At 38.4% G+C, this 12272-nt stretch overlaps 1 protein-coding gene across 1 annotated transcript in view; it reads right to left on the reverse strand.

The window, feature by feature from the left end:
• CDH2 (cadherin 2) overlaps positions 1 to 12272 on the reverse strand; it is a 120452-nt gene that overhangs the window by 37677 nt on the left and 70503 nt on the right. The window contains exons 3-5 of the mRNA XM_086740761.1: positions 3315 to 3541; positions 1337 to 1483; positions 72 to 227 (exon numbers count right to left, since the gene is read on the reverse strand). Coding sequence (XP_086596887.1) covers positions 72 to 227; positions 1337 to 1483; positions 3315 to 3541 — 530 coding nt within the window. The remainder of the gene's footprint in view (positions 1 to 71; positions 228 to 1336; positions 1484 to 3314; positions 3542 to 12272) is intronic.

The raw sequence follows: 12272 nt of genomic DNA on the forward strand, positions 1-12272 counted from the left end.
GCTCAAGTCATGTTTGAAGCAGTTTTAATCTTCAATTTGATAATCTGATTTATGGTAAATTAAACTCTTACATGAAAAGAAGCAATCTGCTCCCGGTCTAAAGGCTTTGTCACAGACAGCTGTCCTGAGATGGGGTTGATGATGAAGATTCCTGTTGGAGGCTGGTCAGCTCCTGGGCCAGTCACGCTGTACCGTAGCGAGAGGCTTTTATCACGATCGGACCTAATCTATGTGTCAAAAAAAAGATAATGTGTACATTAGCTACAACCAACCAGTGGATGGGGCTGCTGCTGAGACAAGCAGCAGCTCTTTTTTCTTTTTTTTTCCCCATCATTAAGCAAAACAGTAAAAATAATTATTCTGGAAATGGTATAAAGTTAGTATAAAGCTTCAAGTTTTCAATTGCAGTCTATTTGTCAGAAAGCTGGTCAATTTATTTTCAGGAACACAAAAATATCCCTCCTTATTTCTCATAATAGGATAAATTGTATTAAACCAAAATAAAGAAGTATTCTTACCTTCAACAGATCCTAGAGGAACGTAATACTATCATAAAATTACGTCAGACAGAAAAAAAAAAAAGGGTCTGTTTTGTCCCACCCCCCCCCCCCCATCTTCCCAGGCCAGAACTACAGACTCTATTCCATTACTGGTAGCAGCCCTTTAGAAACTCACTGCTTTTGTTTAAAGACTGAACTTTGGTCTCGTCTTCCAAGGGAAAAATTGAAGTGCAGTGCATTTATGAGGAGGAGGTCAATCAGCGGCACGCACATCAACAAAGCAGAGCAAAACTGTATCCTATCTACTTGGGCTGATGCTCTAGCAAGTTACAACAAATCCTTGTAGAAGTTGACCATGACCAACCAGTACCATGGCTGGAAGCCCTCTCCTGTGCTGGGCTCCTGGCAACGGCCATATCTGTGCTACAGAGTCCTGCAGAACAGCTGGTGTCCTCACCCCATCACATCCTATTTCCTCCTGCCTCCTGACGCACTCCTCCTCCCACTCACCCTGACATCCTTCCCCAGGTGGAAAACTCCAGCACAGAAGACTGAAGAATTCCTGAACTGGCAGAGATCCTCGTTAACCACTTAAGGAAGTTATCATGGCACTTAATACCCAAACCAAGGTCACCTTCCACCAGTACAGGAGCATAGGGACAACTTAAAAAAAACCTAGTAAATGCAGCCCACACCGCTATGTACAGAGGTACCAACAGAAACCAGCCCAAAAGACTCTGAAAATGTTTGGACAATGAACAAGACATCATTTACACAAAACCTCTTCAAGAGCTCTCCAAGGGACACTGAAACCACATTTCTATTAACTTCCTTACCCTAACTAATTCCTGAGGAAAAGGTCCTCTGGAATTTTCTGGTAGGTTGATTGGAGGAATAACCCAGTCTCTCTTCTGCCTCTTCAGAGGGCTGCTGTGCTTGTATTGTTGCCATGGAAATATGATGTCTTCAATTTTCTCTTGGTCCTTTCCCAGGTACAAGATAAAATTAAGCACGTTAGAAGGAGAATTACTAGCAGACATTATAAAATAACTCAGATACAATTACATAATTGACTGAAAGGCTGCCTTTCCTCTGAGTTCACAGAACTGTTTTATTTGCATTCATAGTGCAGTATGAAAATAACCAATATTATTTACAACTGCAATGCAAAATTTTACGAACTCCTTTTCTTTTTTCCTTATCCAAGTTGGTGGAGAAATGGAATTATAAACCATTTATAACACGGTACTACTGTGTAAACTATTCTGCACTTTCTGAAAAGTAGTTAATATTTTGCAGAATTTAATAGCATGCCTTTATGTATTTCTCATTAGCTAGAACTTCAGTTCAGGTAATGTGCTACTGTACATTAAATTTAGATCTGGGTGTGCTAAAATATAATTTGAGTTCCAAGAGAAGTTTAATACATACTGGTAAGGAATGTCTCAAATATTTATGACCCTATTAAATCCCATAGAATTAATGCTGTAATTATTTTAAACCTATGTCAGACATGATGGATGCAGTAGATGACCCACTTTACACATAGGGTATTAATCTCTGCTGGGTGTCAACATTCCCTTCCTCTTCCCTTCTGTATCTGCACTCATTTTAGCCTTTGGCACACACACATAGCCATGCTAGCTTGCTTAAGGGTAGAGATAGGGCGACAAAAACTTTTTCCAAATATTTTAAATAGAAAAACTTTTTTTAAAAAAGCTCTAATCAAATATGCCACTGAGTAAAAACAGATGCCCAGCTGAAGGCCAGATTCCACTACTCCACTACTCTACATTCTGCTGATGGCAAGGATGCCTGAACTGAACCTTTGGAAAGAACAGGGTATGTCCTGGCATACCTACGCATTTGCTCTTTTACTAGACTTTCACAGACAAAATGACATTTCCTTTGTTAAAAACATGCCTTAGAAGATTTAAAACAATCATCAAGTAAGCAAACAAAAAACTGAAGATTACACAGCTTTGGTCTCCAGTGTGTTCTCGGGGAAAATGTCTTGCATAACCACACTGTCTATTTTGACATTATGCTTAGATCTTAAATGCATATCTATTACAGGTATGTTAATCTGTTTTCTTCTTTATTTGTAAACTAAGCACTTTACAAGACAAGGTAAGAAATAGCAGGCAGCACGTAATATAGCAGAAAAATGTAGTAGACCTAACACTGTTTTCCTAAGTAAATGCATTGTTATTTGTATATTGCAAGGTTTGATTTTTGTTACAGTATGTGGTTTATCCTATCACAGCTTCCAGCAGAGGGAGTCTATCTTCCTTACCAAGTAGTGCTGGAATCATGAATAATTTACAATCTCCAATTTGATTATGAAGGGACAAGACAAAGCCAATATTCCCTGCCAGAAACGCTTTCCTACTACTGCTGTAAATCTACAGCTCCCATCTAATAAATGTGACTGATGCATTCTAGCACAAATTTGTTTACTTTGTGGTTATATTTAACCGCTTGAATAAATACTGTAATACTTTCAAGCAATTTAAAACAAAGAAATAACCGTGTCCAACTTAAATTCAGGTATAAATCTCAAACTATACAAACAAAAGAGCTCAAACATAAATGAATCCTATATACTTAAACAGGCATGCCCTTCCATGCCTCAGCAAAGCTACAGAATAACAGGCAATAAATGTTCTTCTTGAGGCTCCAGCTTTGCATGCACTAGTTGTCCACTAATAAAACGCCTCACGGAGAGGTACATGACAGACAGAATCAAATCCCTATTTTAAGACCTGTTTGCGGAGATACATTTATACAGGCTGCATTTGGGTGTTGTTTTACCTTTTCTGAAGCCCCTGTGAAGGGGGGTTCAGGGGTTAGCTTCACTCTCATTTGCCATTCTTCCTGGGTTTCCTTGTCTTGGGCAGACACGACAAACTCTGTGGGCTCTGCTGAAAGCTGAAAGCTTCTCTCTGCATAGACCACACCGTCTTCACCTACTCTGAAATCTTCTGGCTCACTGCTTCCAAAGTATATTTTTCTATTTCCATCGCAGCTTTGAAATCTCACTGTAAAACAGACACAAAATGAAGAAAAGAAAATTAAAAAGTAGCCCACTTGAACTCAGTGTGACATAAAATGCATTAAGAACAAATATTCAAAGCAGAAAGACTTAAACTTGTTGGTGCTATTACCACATGCAATTATGAGTTAAGACTTGGACTTTAGGGGTCAGTTCATGTAACAGTGATAAACTCCTGCCAGGCAGAGTTTTTAATCCTAGACAGACTACCTCCCTTCCAAAGATCCTCACCCCAGCAAGAAAACCATTTCCCTCCACATCCTATACTACATTTCAGTTGGTTTCCAGTAGAATGGCTGCAGGGATTTGCACCTCAAGACTCACCAAGATCCAGTCAAGTCAAGTAACTAAAAACATTCAAGACATTAAATTACGCCGCAACCATAATTACAAACACAATTGTGATTTTGGAATCTTCTCTAACAACAGGGGTAAGGCAGAAACTCAGAAGTCTGGGTCGTTGTGCACGACCAATTTGTTGGCCTTCTGTGACAAGTGGTAATGGTTTTAAAATAGAGGGAGGTAGATTCATACTGGATGTAAGGAAAAAATCATTTACAATGAGGGTGGTGGAACACTGGCACAGGTTGCCCAGAGAGGTGGCTGATGCCCCATCCCTGGAAACGTTCAAGGCCAGGTTGGATGGGGCTCTGAGCAACCTGATCTGGTTGGAGATGTCCCTGCTCCTTGCAGGGGGGTTGGACTAGATGACCTTTGAAGGTCCCTTCCAACCCTAACCATTCTATGATTACAAGTCTGTTAAGAAATTAAGGCCTATGCCCAGCTAAGCGCTATCCTTATGAGTTATCCACTTATGAGTTCTGGGCCTGAGTTTCCTCATCCCTCACCTACAAGATGGAGGCAGCAGTAAATAAGTATTTCACAGAGAAAAAAAAAATCCAAGTTAAAAACGTCTCTTTTATTTTTATTTTTTTTTTAGCTATTTCATGTACCGCATACATCCATTCATCTACTTCGGAGTTACTAATTCTTCTTTAATTCCCCTCCCACTTCCATTTGTCCTGTCTGAAAGACGCACATTGGAACAAGAAGTAAGAAAAACTTATTGTATAGATAATGATGTGAAGTGCAAAAAAAAAAAAACCCTGATAACAGGTTGCTGCTTTCTTTACCCAAGTGCCGTCACTACCACTTATCTTCTGGGTTACTGCAAATAATGGTAGGCAAAAAAAGAAAGTATTCTTTTATAACCAATGATAATTCCTTAACATTTCCACAGCATTATGAAATATTTTGATTGTATGGGCAATGAAAGTGCAAAACATCAGTAAGAAAGTTGTGCTGAAATGCACATAGTGAAAATGAAGACGAAATGAAGCTTTATGCCTCATTTCAGTTATTGGACCTTTTATATTGTGCTAAACCATGCACAAACTAGCTTCAAAACCTAAAGGTCCCTCTCAAGAAAAACCACTACTAAATGTCATGCATCACAGGCTTTCTTCTGTAATGCACTGTTTCCAGGAAGGTACTGAGAAGAAGAATCATAACTCTTTGTATTTGAACGTCAAAGACCGAGCTGATGTTCAGATGATATATAAAATTTGTTTCCTTACTGCACCCTTTGAGTTATCCAAGATCCCTCATTTGCCCTCTCCTGACAGAAAAGCCTGTACAAGATACTACTTTGAAAGGGTCCATCATACACAAAAATGAGACATAGCACTACTCAAGATAAATGATAAAACATCACCCTTCTTAATACTGATCTTGCTGGGCTGGACAGGTATATTGCTGTTTCCAGGTGGCTCACAGAGTCTGAAGGTCTCCTTCTGTGAAATGCCAGCCTCATCTCAGGGAGGAGAGCACGCCACGTCCCACAAAGCACTGAACTCAGGAAGAGCAAATGTCCCTGGGTAAAAGGCTGAAGTCTCACTGCTAGGATTCCTCCTGTGGTCCTCCTTGTAGATGTTGCCTCAGGTCTTCCTCACTAGCAGTGAGACTCCTTCACTGAAATGCTAATAAACATTCAGCCTGTCGCATAAGTTTTCATATATATTACTCTCTAGGCAACCCCTACTGCTCCTCAAGTCCATCCTACCTGTTCCATAAAATACAACTGATTTCCTTTCCTATGGATCTGCAGACTACAGGTCTGCAAGATATGGAGAACGTGACAGAATCTCTGGTTTGCTGTTCACATGGGAGAAGAAAATTGACAGGCAGAAGAGGGTCCAGCTCCCAGATGTTGACCATCCCAGTGACCTCCCACTCTTTTCAACACCAAGCCTCATGGCTTGATGGCTTGAGTCAACTTACCATGATGGTATGCTGAAATGCAACAGTCAACTCAGAAAATGAACCACTGTAAGTCAAGGATATAAAACTACCTGTTGAAACAACTATAACAGTACCCAGAAATCATTACCACAGTTCTAATTCTGTAATTCTGATTAGCTAGCCTTCAGAGCTGGATATGCTGTATTGTTTAGCACAAAAATAAAGAGGTGTCCAAGAAGAGTTTACTCAAAAGTCACTACATCTAATGATTTAAGAACTTAAATGACTGAACTACCAAACAGTGTTTTTTTTTTACTTGGGTTCAGAGGCACAGACCACCCATACCTCAGGCATGGAGAATGCTGGGCCTTCTCCAAGTGACATTTCTGTTCACAAACAAAACTCTCACTTAGAAACAGTTCACGTTAAGAGACTAAGGAAAAAAACAGTCAGTAATACCCCATAGCTCTGTGCCTCTGCTGACCCCTCATCGCAGCTACAGCTGCTCTCTAAATCTGCTCTTCAAAAGAGTGTCCTGACCCAAAGGATGAAGAGTGAGCCAGATTCATCTCTGGCTCTCCTCAGACTAACTTCTGAAAAGTAGGGAGTGGGAAAGAGAATGAGTATCAATCTAATCTTTGATCATTACTGTTTTTAAAAAAGGAGATATTTAAAATTAATACTACAGGTATTATGGTCCAAAAGGCTAAGATATCACAATGTTATTTTATAAAAATTTATTTCTGAACATAGTACAGTACATCGAATCATAGAATAGCTAGGGTTGGAAGGGACCTTCAAAGGTCATCTAGTCCACCCCCTGGCATAATATATTATTTTTTTTAGATATTCAAATACATAAAGAAGATGATTTCTTTCCCCCCGTCTTCTTACATATAGACTCCAGTAGCCAAAAAAAAAAAATCCAAGAAAAAACCACCTTACTAGCCACTTCACTGATATTCCTCCTGCAGGCAACTGTATATTATGAAATTCAGTGAAAATCCCTTTCCTTTGTCAGTATCCTGGTAAAAATGTAGAAAAATTGTCAGTGTTTTGTGAGAGTTATTCTCCCTTTGCAAGGAGTACACATTAACAAATTATACTCAAGTATAACTATCCATAATTAAATTACCTTGACAGAGTACAGGTTATGCAGTAGCTACTCTCCCTGCAACTGCATGGTTATCAGTCTTGTAATTCGATTTAAACCACTTTGCCTCATTTTTCAATGTTCAACTGGTACGAACAAAGAGTGATTTCTGACTGTAGGTTGTTAGGCAACAATTTTTGTGACAGGAAATTTTTTACACCAATAATGACTGTTTATACCAACCATGTTCTTCCTAACAACCACATGTAACGGAGGCATGCTTTCCGAAAGTTGTTTTCTGTTGACAGAACAATTGTATGGATTCTTTTAATTTTAAAAAGTGTTAACCAAATATACCATAGAGTATCTAGTCACTTTATATGCAATAGAAAGAGTAATCAAGTATCTTATTTTACTGCTTTTTAATAACACTCTCCACCTAAATGACCAGATATGTGTGCATCTCAATCTGTAAAAACAACTTGTCGATTTAAAAATATTTATCTTTGGAGTATCTTCTGAAAAGTACCTGATTTTAATAAGATTTCTAAGTATATTATTTGAAAGTGCTAGGAAGTATTCAATCATAATCTGAAAGGTAACTATTTTGGTTTTAAAGAGAATACCTCTGGTCCTATCAGAATAATAATACGAACATCAGCTTTGACGCATGGGAGTAAATGCCATTAGTTCACATGCTCAAAACAAGGCCATGTACAAGGATTAAAAAAACCCAGGGTCTTTAAACAGGAAAAAAAAAAATGTATTTAGTATTCGCATATCATTACTATTAAACATTAGACCCCAAGACAAAAGACCATTAGTATTCTCATTTAGGAGTCTTTTCTTGTCCTAAAACCAAGACAAGTGTAATCTATTAAAAAAGAGAGAACCTCTGTGACTACAACGTTCTAAAATTACAATCTATGGCTCTGTGGTATTAAAGCAAGCTTTCAAGTTAACACTCTTGCATGGAAGTAATTACAACATATGCATACATGTGTAGATTACCGTGGAGAACTAAACACGCAAATTCATTTAAAGTGCACTAGAGAGCTACACTACTCATACCCAGGTCTAACGTGATTAATGAGTCATAGTATCTACAAAATACATGCCTAACCTCATGTACTTTACTAGTAATCTTCAATTACCTGGAATCATTTCTCAAAGAATAAAAACCCTTTTTCAGCTACTCATGGTGGTTTGCACTCTTTGACAATCTGCTTCTGCCAGGATTACTCGATCTAAGGACTGAGCATAGAATGGTACAATGGGCTATATTATTAACATCATTTTTTCATTAAAATATTAGTGTACAATGTGGAATATTAATACAGAATTTTCATTACTCACTTTGCTCCCAAGACAGTTGTGCTGAGTTTGCCATCTGGATTTCTGCACTTTGAAAATATCCAATTCTCTTCTAGATAACATCCACATGGATACAAACAAAGAAGTGTACTTCCTTCTGTAAATTTGCTGGAGCAGTATTACTCCTCTTGAATGCTATTCTCAATGCTAAGTGTCCACCTCAATGCCAAGTCTCACTTAGAGGACATTATGGAAATTGCAACAAATTCCAAGTGCTAACGCCATATGCGCTGCAGCAATAAAGTTAAAGAGTGTGTATCATAAAGTGGAAAACCCAAGTATATTTAATCCACTCAGGATCACTCTGCAGCAGATAAAATAAACAGAATAAGAAAGCAGCTTACATACAACTAACTGTCAGATACCACTTCTACCTTTGACAGAATGAGAAATTATATGGAAACATTCTGCTTGAACTGTCTAGCTATCTGCATACTTAATATCTGAACACTACCTTCTCCAAGAACACTCTGTATTTAACAAGTCTTCCTACTTTTTGGAGAGAGAAACAGTTTAGAACTACACTCACACACATAAAGAAAACCCACAAACCTACTTCATAAATTAGTAATTTATTCAGACTGGTTACTTCTGTATCTGTAAGGTGATCTGTTAGTGCTACTAACACTGCGCAAACGCTCGTATTTCAGCTCATGGCTGCTTAGAGTGGCACGAGAAATGCCCTTGAGGCATCCTTTACTACAATTACAGATAACCTTCCAGAGAAGTAGGGTTCTGACATCATGGTGGACCGTTATAATCACAGTGAACTACATTCTAACCTGCCTTTTCCATCGTCATCAGCACTTTTAAAGAGGGTCTGATTTTAGAACTTCCTAAGACTAGCTTAAAAATAATAATTAATTTTTGATTTTTTGATACATGGGTGGTCTACAGTAGCCAAGAAAATGTCGTCTTCTCACCTGTAAGCTGAGAAAATTAGCTACAGAAATTGCTGATGTAAAATAAATAGGGAATATAATCAGGTTATTTTAGATTACATTTTCCTACCTGTGTAATTCCATTTGTCATTATATCCTTTAGGGATACTTCAGTACCTCAGTGTTGTTTCTAATGGGTTCTTCTAGTCTTTTTTCTAATCCTCTTTTCTTTTCTACTGTTATATTCATGCACGGTCATTTATGCTGTACTCCAGACCATCCAGAAAAATCTCAAAGTACTACTCCTTTTGAGCGTTTTTGGAGTAACCAATCTGCGACACTTTAAAAGAAAGCCTGGCTGTCAAAAGGCAGCTGCTTACCACTTTCTGAAAAGCAAGGCTGCTAATTCAGTAATTGCTTTTGAAAACCTCTGCCTTTGTGCTGAGCACTGCGTCTGCCACCCCAGCCCACGCTGAGTGGAAGGCTACTTCAGCGGGTCATGCGAAACCAACTGGAGTTTTGCCACTTACTAAGGGCCAGATATGGCCATTTGCTTCTAATTCTTATTTCCACTTCACTTCACAAGCTTTACAACCTGGTGCCAAGAGAAAGCCAGGCTATCAAGCTTGCAAGAGGGGAAAAAAAAAAAAAAAAAAAGAAAAAAATCAGTCACACCAAAAAGTTTCAACTGAGATAAAACTGGGGGTACATTCAAGCTATTTACTAACTTTCGGTGTTTCACAATCTGACTCACAGCAGCTTAACTTGCCACATTTCCATGCTGTGCTATTTGCTTAATCATTTATCTACTCAGTTAGGAAAACAATAATTAAAAGGAAAAGTGATTTGCAAGAGTTATGGTTTAATTCATACTGTACACTTATTTCATTAACTGAAGGCAGTTCCAGAGTGATCTGCAGCAGGCATTAGGTAAAATCTAGTACTAATATATGACTTTACTCTGTGGAATTAAGATGCTAAGTGAGGAGTCTACTGCAGAAAAGCTACAAAGTTGTATGAAAAGTTGTATGATAGGCTGGTAGAAAATAATTTGTGCTAGTTAACTGCAACTAACGCTCATTCAATGCAACTCTCTGTCCTGCTTCACTCCCCAGACTGCAACTTCCAGATAGATGAATATGCATGTTTCCTAAAATAACATACTTTCAAAGCAATTTAGCACCTACACAACGGCAGATCAGTGGACACAGTCCTCCCCCTCCCTATTTATGCAACATATATTTTTTCGTTCTTGATTTGTAAAATTTTGAGATTTTTTTTTTTACAAGTATTTTGTTTCAGGGTGCAAATGGGAAATAGTAAAGGTGCATACTCTCCTACATTAGAGGACTGCCCCCTCATAAACCCTACTAATTCAAACAAAGGTCTTTTTTTACAGTATTTTCTTTCACAGGTAGCTATCACCAGACTGTCTGATTCTCGTATTCACAGTGAAAGACTTCCACAGTTCTTTAATAAAATGCCATCTAGTTTCCAGTTCCCATAATCCTTTTTGTTTATAGAACAAAGTCGTAACAGGCATGCCAGAATGAAAACGGGGATAATGTTCTTTCTATTCGATAGAAATGCCTCTGCAGCTTTTCAGAACGGGAATACCAGCCATCAGCAAAACACAGGACTGGTATCTAAAACAGAGTCCAAATTATATCTGATTCACTGATCCTTTTCAGCCCTTGCCTCTACCACTCACTGACACAAAGGTCTTCTGAGCTTTGACACTCCTTTTGTCTTTATTTCAGAAAAAATAAAACGCAGAAAGAGAATAAGCATCTTCAAGAAGGGGAAGTACTTGTATTTTGGAGACTGCTTTTGTTTTAAAACACAAAAAGATTTCTTTCCCTTTTCCTCCACTCGTATTGTCTAAGGCGGTTTCACTATAGATGAGCCTATAGGCCCCTGCAGAGTTCTGCAAAGGCTTTTTTTCTAAATGATGCTAGCTGAAAGAAAACTCGGTAATAAATGTCATTTCTGTACTCTGGAGTACGCAATGCACCTTTAATACTTTCCCAAGTATACCATTCTACACAGTAATAAAAAGAAGGATTAAACACTAATCTCTTATACCCATAATGCATCAACTGCCTACACCTGCTAAAATCCAATTTGGTAATTAAAAAATATATCTACTAAACAGTCAAACCAGGAGACTAAGGGAAAGTACTGTCTCTGCAGATAGCTAGCAGAAAAGAGTTTCAAAATTCAGGCACTTAGCACAAACCTATTTTTACCTCTATTCATTTTTATGTGACCTTAAGCAGTGTAAGAAACAAATACCTACAATTATGGTGCAGCAATTAAAGGGCAGTTTTATTGCTACAGTAATGACTTAAATGTCTAGTAAAAACCAGATAAGCAGCTTTGCCTTTTAGTCTATCTTTAGAAAACACATAAAAAAGTTGGGTTTCTTTTTCTTTTCCCCCTTGTAAGCAATAAGGAGAGTGAGAACAGAGAAGAGATGCTTTTATATGTTTTCTTTTACTAACTGTCCCTGGCCCAAAGTCTTCCTAGGCTTCAGGTTTCAAGTGTTTTTTTCCAGCTTTTCTTTCTTTCTTCTTTATTCCTCCTCCTCTTCCTCTCTCTAGGTGTTCTATATTCTAGATTTCTTTTTTTTTTAAACTTACTTTATTTTCTGATGCTCCCATTTCTCCCACCCCCTCTTTGAGCCATGCTCTGGGCAGAGCTGCCGAACGTCAGGCCGACAGCCCAGGCCGCGGCTCAGGCTTCCAGCACACCTAGGCAGAAAGGGCCTGTCACTGGAAGGCCGCCTTTAAAAAAAAAAAAAAACAACTAATAAACTAACTAAATAAAAATGCATGCTCCTGGAAGTTTCTGTAAAGAGCCAGGATGTGCTGAAATATCAAAGGGGCACGCACTTTTGAATGAGCTGATGATCCGTTTCGCCAATTCAAGCCATCAGCAGTTTTCCACAGTGGCTTAAGCCCCTGCACTAAGAGGGGTTTAGGAATAACAACAGAACATAGAGGAGAAGCATGCTTATATCACGTTTAGGCTGCATGTCACTTCTTACCATGAAAAGAAATAAAATATCCCAAAATTAGGGATTTTTTCCTCATTAAACTGCAGGACTGCTCAGGCAGAAGCGAGTG

Source organism: Chlamydotis macqueenii, chromosome 2 (assembly GCF_036417535.1).
Source record: "Chlamydotis macqueenii isolate bChlMac1 chromosome 2, bChlMac1.mat, whole genome shotgun sequence".
Taxonomy (NCBI): Eukaryota; Metazoa; Chordata; class Aves; order Otidiformes; family Otididae; genus Chlamydotis; species Chlamydotis macqueenii.